This window comes from Scyliorhinus canicula, chromosome 15 (genome assembly GCF_902713615.1).
Source record: "Scyliorhinus canicula chromosome 15, sScyCan1.1, whole genome shotgun sequence".
In the NCBI taxonomy this organism is placed as follows: domain Eukaryota; kingdom Metazoa; phylum Chordata; class Chondrichthyes; order Carcharhiniformes; family Scyliorhinidae; genus Scyliorhinus; species Scyliorhinus canicula.
In genome coordinates, this window is record NC_052160.1 from 7,324,964 (window position 1) to 7,345,160 (window position 20,197).

Consider the following 20,197-nt stretch of genomic DNA (forward strand, 5'->3'; position numbering starts at 1 on the left):
TGTGGTGCCAGCACCGAGCCCTGGGGCACACCACGGGCTGCCATCCTGAAAAAGACTCCTTTATCCCCACTCTCTGCCTTCTGCCAGTCAGCCAATCCTCTATTCATGCCAGTTCCTTAGTCTTAACACCATGGGCTCTTATCCGCTGGTTCTCCTTTGTCTAACTTCCTTGTTACAACCTCAAAGAACTCTAACAGATTTGTCAGACATGACCTCCCCTTGACGAAGCCTTGCTGACTCGGTCCTATTTTATCATGCACTTCCAAGTACTCCATAATCTCGTTTTTAACAATGGACTCTAAAATCTCACCAATGACTGAAGTCAGGCTAACTGGCCTATAATTTCCAGTTTCCTGCCTCCCTCCCTTCTTAAACAGCAAAATCCTGAAACTCCCCCCACCTCGGCACTGTGGATGTGCCTACACCACATGGACTGCAGCGGTTCAAGAAGGCAGCATCACCTTCTCGAGGGCAATTATGGATGGGCAAGAAATGCTGGCCAGCAGCACCCACATCCTGTGAAAGAATTTGTAAAAAATTTACCAGACTCGGAGGAAGCTAAACACGCGACTTGATAGGAGGGGGCTGAAACACATTAATAAGCTCAGTGGAGGCTGGAGCAGAACCACAGCCAAACAGCAGAATAAATTGGTTATGGTTAGCACTGCTGCCTCAACCCGGGTTCAATTCCGGCCTTGGGTTTCTTTCTGTGTGGAGTTTGCACATTCTCTCTGTGTCTGCATAGGTTTCCTCCGGGTGCTCCAGTTTCTTCCCACAGTCTAAAGATGTGGAGGTTAGGTGGGGTTACAGCGATAGGGCAGGGGAGTGGGTTTAGGCAGGGTGGTCTTAATAATAATAATAATAATAATAATCACTTATTGTCGTAAGTAGGCTTCAATGAAGTTACTGTGAAAAGCCCCTAGTCGCCACATTTCGGCACCTGTTTGGGGAGGCTGAAACGGGAATTGAACCTGTGCTGTTGGTCTTGTTCTGCGTTACAAGCCAGCTGTCTTTGCCCACTGTGCTAAACCAGCCACTACCTTTCAGAGGGTAATGCTGACTCGATGGGCCAAATAGCCTCCTTCGGCACTGTAGGGATTGTATGATATCAGTTTAATTCTGATGATTTGGCGATGCCAGTGTTGGACTGGGTGGGCACAGTAAGAGGTCTTACAACACCAGGTTAAAGTCCAACAGGTTTATTTGGAATCACTAGCTTTCGGAGTGCAGCTCCTTCCTCACCTGGTGTTTTAATACTGATGCCAGCTAAAGGAGATCTCTGGCATCCTGGGAAATGAAGCCATCAGCCAGCCTGAGCAAAGAATTCACACACCCTCAAACACCCTCAAATTGGGAAGTAAAAAGCACTAGTCATCTTTGGTTTGTTACAGAGATCAAAATAAATATCAGGGAATGCACATAAAATGAAAGTGAAAGTTCAAATATAATTAACAGAAAATAATTTTCATTAATCTGCAAGTCTCCGAAATTTAGGAACGGAGACAACAATGCTCCGGACTTCCAAAATTAAATTTTCAGGATCAGAGGTTGTTGATGAGTTATTGTGACCGGATCAGACCGCCTCATCTGCCAGGGCCCGAAGTTCCCACCAACATGAAGTCACGGGACCCGCCTCCAGGATTGTGTTTGACATGTCAAAAAAAATGGCGGGAAAAGGCACAGTGTGGGCAGAGGGCTACAGAGTGCTTTTCCCGCCTCACCTGACACACTGTCCAATATAAGGGAAAATTCCATCCCAAGTCACTGATCTCTGTTGTTTGTACAGACTGCACCAATGCATTCTGCAGAGGGTCCCAAATTTCCACATTTAACTGTACACCTGCAAACACCAAAGATTGCTGTTAGGTTTACAGATTACTGACAGCAAGAACTGACAGTTTCCAGTCATTGACAAAATCCACGTCATTGTCTACAAAGGTTTATAAACGATATAAGAAATAAGGTTCCCATAAGCTTTCATTTCCGGAACAAGACCTGTGTATTCCATGGGCCTTTGAAGCTTACAAGTCACTGCTCTTTCAGAAGCCATGATGTGGAGATGCCGGCGTTGGACTAGGGTGAGCACAGTAAGAAGTCTTACAACACCAGGTTAAAGTCCAACAGGTTTGTTTCAAACACGAGCTTTCGGAGCACGGCTCCTTCACCTGAAGAAGGAGCCGTGCTCCGAAAGCTCGTGTTTGAAACAAACCTGTTGGACTTTAACCTGGTGTTGTAAGACTTCTTACTGTGCTCTTTCAGAAGGATTACAAAACAAGAAATGGGACTAATGCTTTCACTTTAATCCAATTTTTGAGCAATTGTGCCTGTACCCTTATGTTTGTGCACGTTATTTCCAACTAGTGGGCAGAGTAATCCACAGCGTGACCTGTGTCCAGAGACCCCTGTCAAATATAGCCCCCCTCCCCCTGATAAAAGAAACCATAACGTAGACGAGCTGCATACTGGATCACTTGGATTTATTGTGATACGATTTGCTTTCTTATTAATGCAGTGTATGAGCATCCTGTGGGTCATCTACTTAATGCGTTTTATTGCAAGTTTGTGCTATAATGGATTGGAGGTGGTTGTACAGAATTGCAGAGGGACCCCTAACTTGGTAATATGCATGAGACCAAAAATTCTTAATCTAGTTCTCCTTCCAGTGTACTAAAACCTGCCCTATACTGTCGACAAGCCAAATTCGGAGCTCCAGCATTTATTAACACAGTGAGGAATTGTTCCCAGTGGAAGATGTTTTGTAACTTATGAAAAGTTTTCCATCGCAGAATACTTTTCTTTAAATTGCCTAATTGATGCAATGAGATACAATGATCATTGAAAACTGTGCTTTGAACAATGGAAAATTCCCAGAGCTGCTGGGAAATAAAAAACACATTAGATTCTGCATGTAATTAAGAGCTGGTCGGAGATTTAGTGGCCAGTTATGTAAAGCCACAGGTTTCTGAATCATAACTTTGATTAAAGGAGCGCTTAAGGTCTTAGAAGTGGTTCTTTGCCACATGTCCTGTCATCTGTTTTGTATTACTGTTTGAATTCAGTCTTTCCAGTTGCCAGATCTGTGGTGATGGAGGCGCCTGATTCCATAATGATTTTAAGTCTTTTTTTCAAGGAATGGTAGGCACAATTGGCGGCAGCAGCAGCGCTAGAGATCTGCACTTTTTGTCTTTTTATATGAGCTAGTTTTATTCCCTCCATAGTAAATCTGCTACTTCCAAAGTAATAGATGCTCAGCTGGAAGGCTAATATACCTACGCTGCCAAAGTACAAAGTTTCGTCTGAGGTTTAAAATGGTAAAAGTGCCATGATAAATTGCATAGATCGGCACAATTATATGTTAACAAGGTTGGAAAACATGTTTCTAATGTCATTAAACATGGGGCTAAAGGTAGACAAGTCTCCTGGCCCTGATGGAATGCATCCCAGAGTGCTAAAAGAGATGGCTAAGGAAATTGCAAATGCACTAGTGCTAATTTACCAAAATTCACTAGACTCTGGGGTGGTCCTGGCGGATTGGAAATGAGCAAACGTGACACCACTGTTTCAAAAAGGAGATAGGCAGAAAGCGGGTAATTATAGGCCAGTGAGCTTAACTTCGGTAGTAGGGAAGATGCTGGAATCTATCATCAAGGAAGAAATAGCGAGGCATCTGGATGGAAATTGTCCCATTGGGCAGACGCAGCATGGGTTCATAAAGGCCTGGTCATGCCTAACTAATTTAGTGGGATTTTTTGAGGACATTACCAGAGCGGTAGATAACGGGGAGGCAATGGATGTGGTATATCTGGATTTCCAGAAAGCCTTTGACAAGGTGCCACACAAAAGGTTGCTGCATAAGATAAAGATGCATGGCATTAAAGGTAAATTAGTAGCATGGATAGAGGATTGGTTAATTAATAGAAAGCAAAGAGTGGGGATTAATGGGTGTTTCTCTAGTTGGCAATCAGTAGCTAGTGGTGTCCCTCAGGGATCAGTGTTGGGCCCACAATTGTTCACAATTTACATAGATGATTTGGAGTTGGGGATCATGTGTAATGTGTCTTAAGTTTGCAGACGACACTAAGATGAGTGGTAAAGCAAAAAGTGCAGAGGATACTGGAAGTCGGCAGAGGGATTTGGATAGGTTAAGTGAATGGGATAGGGTCTGGCAGATGGAATACAATGTTGACAAATGTGAGGTTATCGATTTTGGTAGGAATAACAGCAAACGGGATTATTATTTAAATGATAAAATATTAAAACATGCTGCTGTGCAGAGAGACCTGGGTGTGCTCGTGCATGAGTTGCAAAAAGTTGGTATACAGGTGCAACAGGTGATTAAGGCGGCAAATGGAATTTTGTCCTTCATTGCTAGAGGGATGGTGTTTAAGACTAGGGAGGTTATGCTGCAATTGTATAAGGTGTTAGTGAGGCCACACCTGGCGTATTGTGTTCAATTTTGGTCTACTTATCAGAGAAAGGATGTACTGGCTCTGGAGGGTGTGCAGGGGAGATTCACTAGGTTAATCCCAGAGCTGAGGGGGTTGGATTACGAGGAGAGTTTGAGTAGACTGGGACTGTACTCATTGGAATTTAGAAGGATGAGGGGGGATCTTATAGAAACATATAAAATTATGAAGGGAATAGATAAGATAGATGCGGGCAGGTTGTTTCCACTGGGGGGTGAAAGCAGAACTATGGGGCATAGCCTCAAAATAAGGGGAAGTAGATTTAGGACTGAGTTTAGGAGGAACTTCTTCACCCAAAGGGTTGTGAATCTATGGAATTCCTTGCCCAGTGAAGAAGTTGAGGCTCCTTCATTAAATGTTTTTAAGATAAAGATGGATAGTTTTTTGAAGAATAAAGGGAGTAAGGGTTATGGTGTTCGGGCCGGAAAGTGGAGCTGAGTCCACAAAAGATCAGCCATGATCTCATTGAATGGTGGAGCAGGCTCAAGGGGCCAGATGGCCTACTCCTGCTCCGAGTTCTTATGTTCTAAACATCATGGGGAATATTCAAGTCTGATATCCTGCGACCAGGCATAAATTAAATTGTATATTCCACGCATGGGCAGTAACTGTTCAGTCCACAGGAATACCAGCATGCAGTTTCACAAAGCAGCGGGATGCAGGTTGAATCCTTCTTGTTCCTGATCTTGGATAGTCCCACAAAGGAAAGCAAGAAGCTGAATTTTCAATGGACAACTTGCATGCATCTCCTACTGATTCACTTGGAGCAGTGCTGGCTTAGCTGCTTGCCTCGCCTGTCATTTCCGAGCAGTGGGTAGCTTGAAGAGGCTAGGACACACTGGAAGAGAGAGAGAGGTGGCTTCCAAACAAGTAAAAAAAGCAAATATTGGTCATTGTTGCTGGCAAAACATTCGTTTGTGGCTTTCCAGTCCTCCTTGATATAAATGAGGGAACTGGGAGCTGTTAGCTTGGTACACAGTTGCTCATCCATTCTGAGTGTTCCATGACTTGGTTCTGGAATACTTTTTGCTGCTGAATAATTTTCTGAATTGAATGGGATTTATTTGATGGATTAAATTCACGAATTGTTGATCAACTTAACTGCCCCACTTCCAACCATCCAACTTGAGATAAGATGCAAAGGATTGCTACCTGATATGTTCCAAAACAGAACTTTTTACAAATGGGGCTTCAGTCTGGGGGAACGCTGATGCTGTGACAGGAGAACGTCCAGCCTTATTTAAAATTGTTTTTAATTGAAAACGAAGTGTAATGTGTTACAACGTGTTTTGTTTGTAGAGCAATTTTGCTCGGGTGAAAGGTTAATTTGACAAATAGGCTGCAGAAATGAGAATTATTTTGAGATTTATCGTCAGAAAGTTTTAATCAAAGCTCAAAATTGCCTCTGATCATTCTCTTTCAAAAACCTTTAAAGTTTGCTCCATGGGAGGTACGACAGAATATGCTGATTTAAAAATAATAGGTTAGTTTTGAAAAGAAACCAATGAGGTAACCAGGAGTATTGTGGAGCTTTGTAGTGGTGTCAACTTAAACTTCAGAAAATACATTTTAAAGGTGCAAATCTGCATACATAAAAATAATCTTCATTGGACAAGCTGCTGAATCTGTGTATGTTGAGGGCGATTTTATTTTAGTTTTATTGTAGTTAAAATGAAAAATTACTCTAACTTAATTTTGGAGTGCTGGAGTAATTTTTATTGGCTCGCAGTTGCGCGGTTCAGAGGGAGAATTGGGTTTAAATTCATGGAACATTGGCACCAGTAGTGGGGGAGGGGAGGTGGGGCGGGGGGTGGAAAATTAGAAAATCAGAGTTAAAGGAGAAGGTAGGAGTGCAGGTCAATGATGAGGATTTTAAACAAGTTAAGGGGGAGAGGACTTGGGTGAGGTTAAGAAAGCTTCCAGAGGGTAGCATGTGGCGCAGCGGTTAGCCCAGGGACTGCGGCGCTGAGGACCCGGGTTCGAACCCCGGCTCTGGGTCACTGTCCGTGTGGGGTTTGCACATTCTCCCCGTGTCTGCGTGGGTCTCACCCCCACAACCCAAAGATGTGCAGGTTAGGTGGATTGGCCACACTAAATTGCCCCTTAATTGGAAAAAAAATAATTGGGTACTTTAAACTTTAAAAAAAATAAAGTTTCCAGAACAAGTAATAGAACAAGGAGTATGGAAAGCAGCAGGAATCTAACTTGGGGCACAACAAATAAGGGAGGCAGTCAACGCAGGACCGAGGCTGTTGTACCTAAATGTGAAATGAAAATCGCTTATTGTCACAAGTAGGATTCAAATGAAGTTACTGAGAAAAGCCCCGAGTCGCCGCATTCCGGCGCCTGTTCTGGGAGGCTGGTACGGGAATCGAACCCGCGTTCAATTTTTGTTCTGCTTTACAAGCCAACTGTTTAGCCCACTGTGCCAAACCTAAATGTGCACAGTATACAAAACAAGGTAAATGAGCTTGTAGTGCACACTGAAATTGTCCGGTACAGTGTTGTGGCTACAAGGAGATCAGGGCTGGGATCTAAATGTCCAAGGATATATGTTCTAACTAAAGGACAGGCAGATGCGCAGAGAGAGTGAGGTTGCCTTATGAGGAAGAAGTTAAATAAATGTGATAGCAAGAAGCAACATAGGGTCGTAAAGTGTAGAATCTGTGTGGATAGAGCTGAGGAATCGTAAAGGAAAAATAGACCCTGGTGGGAGTTATGTACAGCAGTAGCCAGGATGTGGGCAGGATATAAATCAGGAGATACAAGAAAGGCAGTATTACAATAATCCTGGGGGCCTTCAATGTGCAGGTGGACTGGTAAAATCACGTTGGTAGCGGATACCAAGAATGTCTAAAAGATGATTTTTTTTTTGGAGCAGCTTGTGGTAGAGCCCACTAGGGAACAGGCAATTCCAGATTTGGTGATGTGTAATGAGGCACACCTGATTCGGGAACTGAACGTGAGCCCTTAGAGGGCAGTGACCACGTTATGATAGAATTCGCCCTGCAGTTTCAGAGGGAGAAGCTGGATTCAGATGTAACGGTGCTACAATTGAATAAAGATAACTACAAAGATATGAGGGAGGAGCTGGGCAGAGTTGATTGGAAGGGGAGCCCTAGCAGGGAATACAGTGGAACAGCAATGATGGGAGGGTTTGGGGGTTATTTGGGCGGCACAGCAGAAATTCATCCCAAGGAGGATGAACCATGGTAAGGGGTGGACGAGGCAACCATGTCTGAAAAGGGAAGTCAAGGACAGCATAAAAGAAAACAAAAAAGTGTACAATGTGGCTAGGATTGGAAAGCCTTTAAAAGCGAGCAGAGGACAACTAAAAAAGTAATAAGGGGGGATAAGATGAAATATGAGTGTAAGCTCACTGGTTAGATTAAAGAAGATTGCAAAAATTTTGTTCGACCTATGAAAGGTTAGAGCTAAACAAGAATGGACATTGGACCACTGGAAAATGAGGCGGCAGCAGTAGTAATGGGGAATAAAGATATGGTACAGGAACTGAATTGGTGCTTTGCATCAGTATTCACAGTGGAAGCCACCAGTGGGATGCCAGAGCTTCAAGAGAGTCAGCCTCGTACGCCTCGGGTCAGTGTTGGGTTCACAGGGACAGGCTGGGAGAGTGTGCAAAGAAGTGACAGATGGAATACAATGTGCAAAAGTGTGTGGTTATGCACTTTGGTAGGAAAATAAGGCATAGACTATTTTCTAAATGGGAAAAGGCTTCAGGAATCTGAAGCACAAAGGGACTTGGGAGTCCTTGTTCAAGATTCTCTTAAGATTAGCATGCATATTCAGTTGGCAGTTAGGAAGGCAAATGCAATGTTAGCAATCGTTTCGAGAGGGCAAAAGTACAAGACCAGGGATGTACTTCTGAGGCTGTATGAGGCTCTGGTCAGATGCCATTTGGAATATTGTGATCAGTTTTGGGCCCCAAAACTGTGAATCTGTGGAACTCTTTGCCACAGAACGAGGCCAAAACACCGAGTGTCTTTAAGACAGAGCAGGTTAGGTTCTTGATTAATAAGAGAATTCGGGGCTCCGGGAAGAAGGCAGGGGAATGGAGATAAGAAACATATCAGCCATGATCTAATGACAGAGCAGATTTGATGGGGCTGAATGGCCGAATTCTGCTCCTGTATATTTTGGTCTTATGGTGGTTCTTGGATAATGCAGATTTCCTTCTTTCTGTCTCAAATTTCTGAATCTGACCTCTGGTTTTTCCTTTTGTTTCTAGTACCACCCACAGCCAATGCCAGACTTTCTCAAACCTGCCCCTTTACCTGATCAGCAAGGTATACGTTCAGTAAGTTGCACACTGTCCACCAGTACAGGTGGCTCAGCGAAACCTACTCCAACCCTCATTAAGGTAAGTTCCTTTGTGGCTCACTCAAATACTTGTACTTTCTCCACTAGAATAGTACAAGTTCAACTTGTGGTGGACTGTTGAGGCAAACTGATTACAGACCTTCCATTTGCACCAAGTACACATCATCTCCTTGTGTGGCTCAGTGTTAACGTCACTGTGAAGTACTGCAACAAAGGGGCTATGTGAATGCAGTTGCAGTGCAGAGTGTGACATTTATCACCTAATGTTCTGTAGCTGGGTTTATTTTTTCCTTTCTGCCCAGTGAATTATTTTCAATCACAAGGAAAGGGAGTGATGGTACAGTCGACAGCATAACAAGTAGCATTTTCAGTTAGTCTGACACATTGGAAAATAGATACAATACCATTTCTTGGAAGCAGTCTCTCTCGAGTTTGTGGGCTAGAGATTGTCGGCGCTGTTAGCAACCGACTGCACTTTGAGGATTAGTAATGGGTATGACACCATAGCCACAAGCAGCTATAGAAGGGTAAACTCCTGACACAAGGAGTGATCTCATTCCTACAGTGTGATTCTAGGGACACAGAATTGAAAACGCATGACAGAATTGTGCAGACTTCACTTCCCGCTCAATTGTTGTACAGTTCTGGTATGTGTTTTCAATAATGAATAGCTAGCAAAAATGCGTACACTTGTTCATAATATAAACCTTTCAATGATCAGCCAGCCAATTTTATATTCAAATAATTATCGGTGACCTTATTTTTCTAAGCACAGGAATCCTACTTGTGAGGGTATGAACTAATGCCTTAGACATGAATGCTCAGCTTGAAAAGGGTACCAACATTTTTAATGAACGGCTTTCCTACTATCACAGTACGGGAGTGAGATTTCACTTATCGATACTTTTCAGGAAAAAGATGGTAAATGTGTTGGGTTCCCGAATCACAAGCAACAAGGACTTGTAGAGAAGAGTAGTTTATTCACTAGCTTAGCAGCTACCTCATGCTGGTGTTCTGCCTGCGCCTTGGGGGATAACTCCCACGCTCCCCACACGTAACCTCTTTTGTAGCCGCATCATCACCTGACCACTCGATCTACAAGTACAGAAAGGGATTTTTCATTTTGAGCATTCAGAAAGTCTTTCACTGACGTTATCAATGGAAGGAGAGCGGCACGGTGGTGCAGTGGTTAGCACTGTTGCCTCGTGGTGCCGAGTCGGGGAAGGCAGCAGGGGGACGTTATTCGGGGCTGGGGGCATTGTGGGGGGTGGTCCGGGGCGGACCGGCCGAATGGGGGGAATATATCGCGGATCGGGTCCGCGAGTGACCACTACCATGTTGCACAGCGCAGCCGCTGCAGGCCGCTGGAACCTGGTGCTTTACGCTGCCGTCCTGCTGGCCCCCAGCAAAACAGGGAATCGGTGGCTGTTTTGCGCCATTTTTTTTGGCGCAAAACACCACCATTCCCACACCGGCGTGGGACATAGTCCCAGAATCAGAGAATCCAGCCTCGTGTTAACAAACCTGTTGCCGTTTTTTTGAGGCTGTAGCTTGCAGAATAGACGTGGGAGTGCCGGTGGATATGTTGTATTTAGATTTTCAGAAAGCTCTTGATAAGGCCCCATACAAGACGTTCTGGAGGATGTGGGATTGGCGGTAATATACAGGATTGAGAACTGGTTCAGGAACAGAAAACAGAGTAGGAATAAATAGGCCATTTTCAGGATGGTATGCTGTGACCAGTGGGGTACCGCAAGGATCAGTGCTTGGGTCCCAGCTGTTCTCAAACTATTTCAATGATTTGGATGTGGGGATTCAATGTAATATTTCCAAGTTTGCAGATGATCAGCAAAACTAGGTGGAGGTGTGAGTTATGAGGTGGATGCAAAGAGGCTTCAGGGATTTGCAGAGGCTGAGTGAGTGAGAAAAAATCAGGTAGATGTAATACAATGTGGAGGAGTAGAGGATATCCACTTTAAGAGGAAAAACAGAAATCCAGAGCATTTCTTAAATATTGAGAGGTTGGAAAGTGTTGAACCCCAAAGGGACCTGGGCGCCCTTGTTTCTGAATCACTGAAAGCTAACATGCAGGTACGACAAGCACTAAGAGGGCAAGTGGTAAGTTGGCCTTTCTTACAAGAGGTTTTGTGTACAGGAGTAAAGAGGTCTCGCTGCATTTATATAGAGCTTTGGTGAGACCTCACCTGGGGTACAGTGTGCAGTTTCTGTCTCTTTACTCAAGGAAATATATTCTTGCCCTGAGTACAACAAAGATTCACTAAATTAATTGCTGGGATGGAGGGTTTGTCCAATGGGGAAAGATTGAGGAGACTAAGCCTTTATTCTCTGGAGTTTAGAAGAATGAGAGATGACCTCACTCAAATCTACAACATTCTTACAGGGCTCAACAGACCAGATGCAAGAAGGAGATTTCCCTGGGCTGGGGATTTTAGAACCAGGGGACACAGCCTCAGACTAGGGGTAGGGCAATTGGAACTGAGATGAGAAGGAATTTGCTCACTCGGGGTGGTGAACCTGTGGAGCTCGCTCCTCTTAGTGCTATGGAAGCTCAGTCATTGATTTCAAGACTGTGATCAATAGATTTCTACATATAAAGAACATTAAGGGATATGGGGATAGTGCAGGAGAATGGTGTTGAAGTAGAAGATCAGCCATGACCTAATTGAATGGCGGAGGGGCTGAATGGCGCCTCCTATTTGTTATACTGTTAATGTCCAGAATGCACTGCCTGAGAGAGTGCTGGAGGCAGGTTCAATCAAGGTATTCAAAAGGGACTGTTCTCTGTAAAGGAATAATGTTTCGGGGTACAGGGAAAAGGTGGGGGAACGGCACTCAGTGAGTTGCTCACTCAGAGAGCTGGTTCAAACACGATGGGCCGAATGGCCACCCCTCGCACCGAGATTCTGGGCAAGTGTTATTGTTATGAAAATATATTATAGCTAAGATCAAGATTTGTTTTGTGAATGCTTATACACTGGTTTGAAATTGACGTCTTTTACATCAATTTTACACCAGCAAAGCCAACCCAAAAGTGCAAATGAGAAGAATCGGAGCAAGAAGAACAAGGATCTGAAACCCAGAGTGAAGCAGCTGAAATACCACCAGTACGTCCCACCAGACAAAAAGCATGAGACAATTGAACTTCCCATGGACACAAACTACTCCCGGCTCCTGCAACAGCAGCAGCTTTTCCTGCAGCTGCAGATTCTGAGTCAACAGCAGCAACACTACAATTATCCGGCCATTCTTCCTGCGCCACCAAAGTATGTAGCACAATCCAGGTGATTCCCTTTCAAAATCTTAAAAATGTTGTGCGCTTTTGGCCTATTGTCTCTCCAGCGTCCAACTCGTGCATCTTTGAAGGGTTTTCCTGTTCCCCTTGCAGCTTGCATTGGGCTCCAAATGCTTTTTGCTCCCATTGCACCAAAGTCAAAAGGGAAATCCTGCTTTTCATCCTGAAGTTGAACCTGCAGAAATCATTTTTTTTTTAACGAAAGCAACTTTGTTTTTTTTTTCATTGCAACCAATGTACTTTGGCACATGAATGCCATATGTTCCCAGCAGCCAAAAGTTTGTTTTTTCTCTTTTGTTTTGCCACTTTAACCTTTTCTCTCATGACAGTGCTGATTCTAATTGGCGGCTACAGTTATATTATCGGGGGGGAGACTGCTGCTGGAGTGTAGTTACAGAGACTGCAACAGATTCTCCAGTGCCTACAAGTGGCTACTTTTTAATGTATGCGCAAGTTTAGAGAGCAAGGAGCAGAAAGCTGCAATTGTGAAGGTGCAACAGCCAAACTCAACCCCTGTTCTTGCTCCGGTTCAACATGAAAATAAAATGAAAATCGCTTATTGTCACGAGTAGGCTTCAATGAAGTTACTGTGAGAAGCCCCTAGTCGCCACATTCTGGCGCCTGTTTGGGGAGGCTGGTACGGGAGTTGAACCCGTGCTGCTGGCCTGCCTTGGTCTGCTTTCAAAACCAGCGATTTAGCCCAGTGTGCTAAACCAGCCCCATGCCACATATGAACTCTTCCAACAGATGGATGACATCCTGAAGTGGGATTCCCAGCCGGCATTCTCCCCCAGCCCAGGGATGCTCAGGCCACGTGTAGCTGTCAAGATGCATGGTTTTTAACTTCCACATTAAAAACACCAAAATGAACATCGTCACCCTACTGAAAAAGATGTTTGCCGTGTATTTAATTGACCAGTGCATTTGTATAGTGCGGAAGCTGCAGCATCACAACAGCTTCAGGGTGATTGTCTCACAAAATGTTGATTGTGTGATGCAGAAGCAATCTTCTCAGTTAACGAGAGTATTATTTAACATCAGTTATTGTACCTTTATTCCCAGGTCAACTGACGAGAACCAGGCACCGAACAGCATAACCGCATCCACTACTCTGGCTAACTGCACACCAACATTGTCATCACCATATGTCACATTGCACAACAACATAGCCTGCAGGAAGTTGGGAACCCTCCCCTCTAACCTGGATGACATGAAGGTGGATATATTTTTATATTAAAAAACACAATGGATGTGCTAACGTACCTTTTAAAGCACTCCAGTCAGAGGTGCAATTACGTATTTTGTTTTTGCCAGTGTCTGTATATGAAATGAGCTTCTAATTATTTTAAACTGCATTAGGCATCGCCAATTCATTTAGATGAACAAGAATTTGGATTTCCTATTTCCTCCATTCTCGTAGGTTTATTTCAATCTCAGGACTGCCAAAAGAACTGATTTGGTTTAGTGCTATTCCGTTGGTTCTCCATTAGGCCACTGGAGAAAGCACTACCTTGACATAAGGTGAGGGGGGCATTAGAAATAGATGGTGGGGGTCTGTATCCATTACTGGCAGCAACCCTCGGGTAATGAGCTGGCCGATAACCGGGCATTCGGAGTTCAATGTACATCACAGGACCCTGATTTGCTGATCGAAAAGGGCTGATTGCCAGGATCATTCAGATACTTTGGGGACCTGGACAGGCCCTTTTCAAAATGGCACCATCCGTATCAGCAGGGTAAGTGGGCTAATACAGCTCATTTAGAATTTAGGCATCGACATCTGAAGTGAAGAAACCAGTGATGCACCGTGAGAGATGGGAGTTCTCGGATGTCATTTACGTCGACTCGGATAATTGCTGTATCCACATGGTTATTTCACACCGTTTTGCTGGAGGACCACACAGACAAAAATTAACCGCTGCAATGTGAATGAAGCGGCATAAAATCTGTCCGCGGGATCGTGTCAGCTGTGCTTTTAAATTTGGCATGTTTCCCATTGCATGCATGTTTGATTAGAAACTGTTGCTTTTGTTCCGACACGATTAATCTATGACTTTTTGGGCAGCTGACGACTTAAACTGCAATGGCTCATGTACAGTGGTGCAGTGCTGCCACCTCCTGTTTGCTCTGGCCAGCAAGTTTATGTTGAATTTGCTACTTGCTTTGATTTCGGTTTTTCAAATGATAGTGTTTTCACTGTATCACTTAGTTTTATTGCAGATTTTATAGGTAAATCCCAATGAACTTGTGTATTTAAACTATGCGTTAGCAAGAATACTCAAGTTTAAAGTAATTAGGTATGGTGGTAATGTTGTAGTGGCACAAGCTAATTACAGAAGAGGGAGGCCATTTAGCACCTCTTGCCTCAGCCATTCAAAAAGACCGTCTGGACCGCCCAGTGCAGCATCTAACTCTTCCATGGTTCGTGCCACCTATACCACCAGCCAGCGCACTGTTAATTAGGAAACCTCCTCTGACGCTGGGCACTTGGCAGGATTGGGGCAGAGGGTTCCCATAGGCGTATCCAAACACTTCCACTGTGACCGGTAATATTTTGTGGCCTGATGGTTTTTAAATTTGATTTGCATAACCTGAATAAGTTATGTATTTATTTCAGGCTAGCCCTGACAAACTGCTGTTTTCTTTTAAAAGCAGTCTGCTAATATAGCTATCAAAATTTAAGGCGTTTATTTCAGTAATGTAGATATTTGCACAGTTCATTTACCATACCATTGTCAAAACCCCAAGCATTAATAATTGTGTGTCCACTGTCCGTGTGGAGTTTGCACATTCTCCCCCTGTTTGCGTGTGTTTCGCCCCCACAACCCAAAAGATGAGCAGGCTAGGTGGATTGGCCACGCTAAATTGCTCCTTAATTGGAAAGTAACAAAAAATGAATTGGGTACTCAACAGAGCAACAGTTCAAATCGGATTTACCTTGTTCAATTGGCAACATTTTGCACATCTTAAAATTAATGATCCACTAAGCAGATTCACTTTAGTGGGTCACTTTAATTAAGCAGAATAACTGTAATGTTGATCATGAAAGCTGTCATAGATTGTTGTAAAACCCATCTGATTCACTCATGCCCTATCCCCATCCTTACCGGGACTAGTTGGCCTACATGTGACTCCACATGGGTCTCCAGACCCACACCAATGTGCCGGTCTCTTATCTGCCCTTCGAAATGGCCCAGCCAGCCACTGCCTACATCCCAGCAAAATAATACTGGGAAAAAAAGTGAGATGCAATTTCTCAATGACCTTGTGATTAGTGCCTAGCATGACAATTCCTATTGAGCCATGCTTGATCTGGCAATAGCTCAGTCCCCTGTCAAAGAAATTGAAGAAATCTATGTATGATAGATGGAACAATGGGCTAACTTTAAAGAGAAGGTGGTTCAGGTACATTCCCACAAGGGAGACAGGGCATTGAAAGAGGGAATAAGATGAAGCAAAAAAAAAGACGCATATGATTGAAGATAGATTGATAAAACAAGTGAGAACCAGACTTATTATAAAAAGATCAGAGAGAAGGTGAAAAATAAATAAGAGAAGCAAAGAGAGTAGAAGTTTGTAGCTAACTAAACAAGAAATCCAGAAGTCTTCTATAGACATACAAGTAATAAAAGGAAGGTAACAGGAGAGTGTAGGTGATTAGGGAAGGGGCCAGAAAGAGGATATAGGCATGGAGGCAGAAGACATGCCTGAGGCACTGAATGGGTACTTTACATTTGTTTTTCATTTGTCTTTACTAAGGAAGAAGTCTGCCCAAGTCATAGTGAAAGAGGAGGTAACTGAGACACTGAAAGTTGATAAGAAAACGAGGATAGTTTAGTTGCATTTGAAGTTGATAAGTCACCAGGACCAGATGAGATGCATCTGAGAATACTGAGCGAGGCAAAGGTATGAAATTGAAGTAAAGAGCAGTGGTAAACGCTTGTTTTTCAGACTAGTGGAAGGTTTACAGTGTGGTCCCCGAGGGATAAGTGACCATTGCTTGTCATGATCTGTATTAATGATCGAGACTTGCTGCAATTTCAAAATGTATGGATGGCACGGTTATAAGTATTGTAAGCTGTGAGTAGGATAGTGGTAGACTTCAAGAGGACATGGGCAGACGTGGCAGATGAAATTTAAGGCAGGGATGTGTAAAGCGATAGATTTTGGCAGGAAGAACGAGGAGAGGCAATATAAACTGAAAGATAGAATTCTAAAGGGGGTGTAAGAGAAGAGGAATTTGGTTGAAGAAACTTGTTGAAGTTGGCCCGACGGGATGTAAAAGCATCTTTTTAAATCTCTGCCCTCCCACTCTTACCTTAACTCCCTGCAATCAGAGCAAATTGGCACTCCGTGCAAGAGACTGAACAAGCTTGTTTTTAATAGCCTTTTTATGTCATTATGCAAAATAATAACAGAAAATGCTGGAAATACTCCGCATGTCTGGCAGCATCTGTGGACCTCAGACCTAAAAGAGTAACTGTTTCTCTTCCCAGTTAACACAGCTGCTGAGTGTTTCCAGCGTTTGTTTCTATTTCAGATTTCCAGCATTTGCAGGACTTTTTCACGTTATTGAAAATGAAACGCAATCTGCCCCAATGAGCGAGTAAAAAATAATAGCGGAAAGTTGAACAGATAAGATTTTAAATGATTTACTTATTTTTCAATTAATTGATAGTGCCCCATGTTTTTCATATTTTGCGTGCTATACATACAGATCAGTTTTCTGCATTAGCCCATTACGTTTTGCTTAACTTGTTTATCAACTTGAGAGGGTAAAGAATAGAATCTTCTGTTGTTATGGGCAAGGTGGAAACGTATTCCTGCAGCACTGAAGGCTTATTAGGCACAACTCTCTGCTGAAGGTAGTCAGATTGTCAGCAAAACTCTCCTGATCTTGGGCATCAATGTTTATCAATTAACCACTCAGTCCGAGGACGTGGGTTGAAACTTTCCTAAAAACTGATGCTGTACCGTTTTTAACTTTAAAATGTTCCATCTTGATCGTTTTTTTAACCTCCTGTTCTCTTTTATATTGTGCAGGTGGCAGAATTGAAGTTGGAGTTGAAGTTGCGAGGGCTCCCAGTGTCTGGTACTAAAATGGACCTGATCGAGAGGTTGAAATCATACCAGGACTTGAGCAACGCTGCAGTTGGTGCAGCAGTCATCACCGCCTCCAACGCTTCAAGAAATCAGACCACTGTAGCTTTTCCTCTGGCTGCTATCAGCAGTGCCGTAAACACCACAGAGGCAAACATTACAACAGCATCAAATAACCTGCAGTTCTATGAGAATGCAGCCTCACTGTCTCCTACCTCTCCAGCTCTCTCAGAACAGTCTAATGTGAGCAACGATGACAGCAATCTCACCGATATGTTTACTGAGCTGGTGACAATGGTGTCTCCCTCCCAGCTCACCATTCACGCTTCATCTGTTAACGAAGACGGCATTGGGGTGAGCAGGGCAACACATAATTCCACTCCTCAGGGCGCCAACTTGGTGAGCGTGGATATAGATACTACTGAGAAGGACCGGAAGCTGCAGGAGAAGGAGAGGCAGATTGTCGACCTCAAGAGAAAACTTGAGCAAGAACAAAAGTTGGTGGAAGAACTGAAGACTCAGTTGGAGATTGAAAAGCGATGTCAGCACCAGCAGTCTGCCACTGTGAATCAGAAGCACTTCAACACCCCTGTCAAAGAGGAAAACACTCTCCCCAACTGTCCTATTTCAAGACAGCCCACAGCCAGTCCCAGCCAACCCTTGGGTGCCCCGACCATCACTAACATTGTGACATGCAGCCAGGCAGAAATGCAGCGAAATGCTTTGCTTGTGAAGCAGGAACGCCCACTGGTAACAGCTGAGCAGCAGAATGCAGTGTCTCAGTTTTATGTGAGCCAGCCAAGACAAACAGCGACTCCGGCCGTTGCCCAGGCCCAGCCTCATGCTATACTGACCACTCAGACAGGAACCCAGCTGCTACTCCCGTTGGCCATCCAAACACAGAATACAAACTTCTGCAGCAACTCAAAGAACTTACATGTGGGAAATGTCAAATTGCAGGTATCGAGTTCCTGGCTTTGGTTTTAATTGTGTGTGTGTTTGCTGCTCCGTGCACTTAATAAGTGGCCAACTTGTAGGATAATGGATGATGACTAATTGGCACTAAAAACTGTGCCAAGTAATGTAAAATGGAGTTTGTTGTTTTCAGTATTCATACAGTCATATAGGACAGTATTTTATAAAATTCCAGACAAACTAGTACTACATTGAAGCTGAATTCTGTGGATGCTGGAAATAATAATAGTCTTTATTAGTGTCACAAATAGGCTTACATTAACACTGCAATGAAGTTACTGTGAAAATCCCCGAGTCACTACATTCCGGCACGTGTTCGGGTACACAGAGGGAGAATTCAGAATGTCCAATTCACCTAATAGGTGAATTGGACATTCTGACTTGTCGGAGGAAACCAGAGCACCCGGAGGAAACCCACGCATACACGGAGAGAACGTGCACAGACAGTGACCCAAGCCGGGAATCAAACCCGGCTGTAATAAAAACAAAAAATACTGCATAAATTCAGCAGGTCTGGCAGCGTCTGTGGAGAGGTGAAGGGAGTTGAGGTTCCGAGCCCGTATGACATCACTTCAGAGCACCAGTACTCAATTTGTTCACAAACATCACTTTCCCAATACGTAAGAAACGGTTTTGCCAGAATTCCTGCCTGGAACACACACATTCCCAGTATACTGTCATTAATATGTAGGAAAGCCCCAATTCTAAAGTATATCGATACTCAATGTCCCATTTTCCATTGTGGTAATTCAGAGTCCACAGGCTGGGGTCAGTTCAGGACCTTAAGTGACCAATTAATTCTGCTCATAGAATCATAGAATTTACAGTGCAGAAGGAGGCCATTCGGCCCATTGAGTCTGCACCGGCCCTTGGAATGAACACCCCACCGAAGCCCACACCTCCAGCCCATCGCAGTAACCCAGTAACCCCAGCTAACCTTTTTTTTTCGACACTAAGGGCAATTTATCATGGCCAATCCACCTAACCTGCACATCTTTGGACTGTGGGAGGAAACCGGAGCACCCGGAGGAAACCCACGCAGACACGGGGAGAACGTGCAGACTCCGCATAGACAGTGACCCCGGGAATGGAACTTGGGACCCTGAAGCAACTGCGCTAACCACTGTGCTACCTTGCCTCCCTACTGCTGCTAGGATTTAGCCAATGGTGGGAGAGACCCACACCAAGTGGCCAGCCCAGCCCTGTGTGGACAAGTGAGTCCCTCCCTAATGGGCGGCTGGCTCACGGAAGGGTGGCTTCCTACCCTTTCTGCTCTCCACCGCACCCCGTCCACTCCACCCCCTTGCCAGAGCCTGCCAGCTTAACACCCAGAGGAACCCCTGAACATAAATGATCCTCTGCCACAGGCCCAAAGTGCTGGAGAACTGCTGGCCTCTGATTGGCTAGCAGCTCACCTCCAGCCCAACTGGCTGTCAAATGACTGCCGGGCAGCTGGTGTTCACCTTAGCATTCTCACCCACCCTCCGATCCCCTCCTCACCCACCCTCCGATCCCCTCCTCACCCACCCTCCGATCCCCTCCTCACCCACCCTCCGATCCCCTCCTCACCCACCCTCCGATCCCCTCCACACTCACCCTCCGATCCCCTCCTCACCCTCCCTCCGATCCCCTCCTCACCCACCCTCCGATCCCCTCCTCACCCACTCCGATCCCCTCCTCACCCACCCTCCGATCCCCTCCTCACCCACCCTCCGATCCCCTCCTCACCCAACCTCCGATCCCCTCCTCACCCACCCTCCGATCCCCTCCTCACCCACCCTCCGATCCCCTCCTCACCCACCCTCCGATCCCCTCCTCACCCACCCTCCGATCCCCTCCTCACCCACCCTCCGATCCCCTCCACACCCACCCTCCGATCCCCTCCTCACCCACCCTCCGATCCCTCCTCACCCACCCTCCGATCCCCTCCTCACCCACCCTCCGATCCCCTCCTCACCCACCCTCCGATCCCCTCCTCACCCACCCTCCGATCCCCTCCTCA

At 44.8% G+C, this 20,197-nt stretch overlaps 1 protein-coding gene across 7 annotated transcripts in view; it reads left to right on the top strand.

Annotated features, from left to right (window-relative positions):
• mrtfba (myocardin related transcription factor Ba) overlaps positions 1-20,197 on the top strand; it is a 268,477-nt gene that overhangs the window by 238,632 nt on the left and 9,648 nt on the right. For 6 of the 7 annotated variants that reach the window (XM_038819577.1, XM_038819581.1, XM_038819580.1 and 3 more), the window contains 4 exons: positions 8,716-8,847; positions 11,844-12,109; positions 13,183-13,336; positions 17,164-18,180. In XM_038819577.1, the coding sequence (XP_038675505.1) occupies positions 8,716-8,847; positions 11,844-12,109; positions 13,183-13,336; positions 17,164-18,180 (1,569 nt within the window). The remainder of the gene's footprint in view (positions 1-8,715; positions 8,848-11,843; positions 12,110-13,182; positions 13,337-17,163; positions 18,181-20,197) is intronic. The other variant, XM_038819579.1, reaches the window with a different exon arrangement.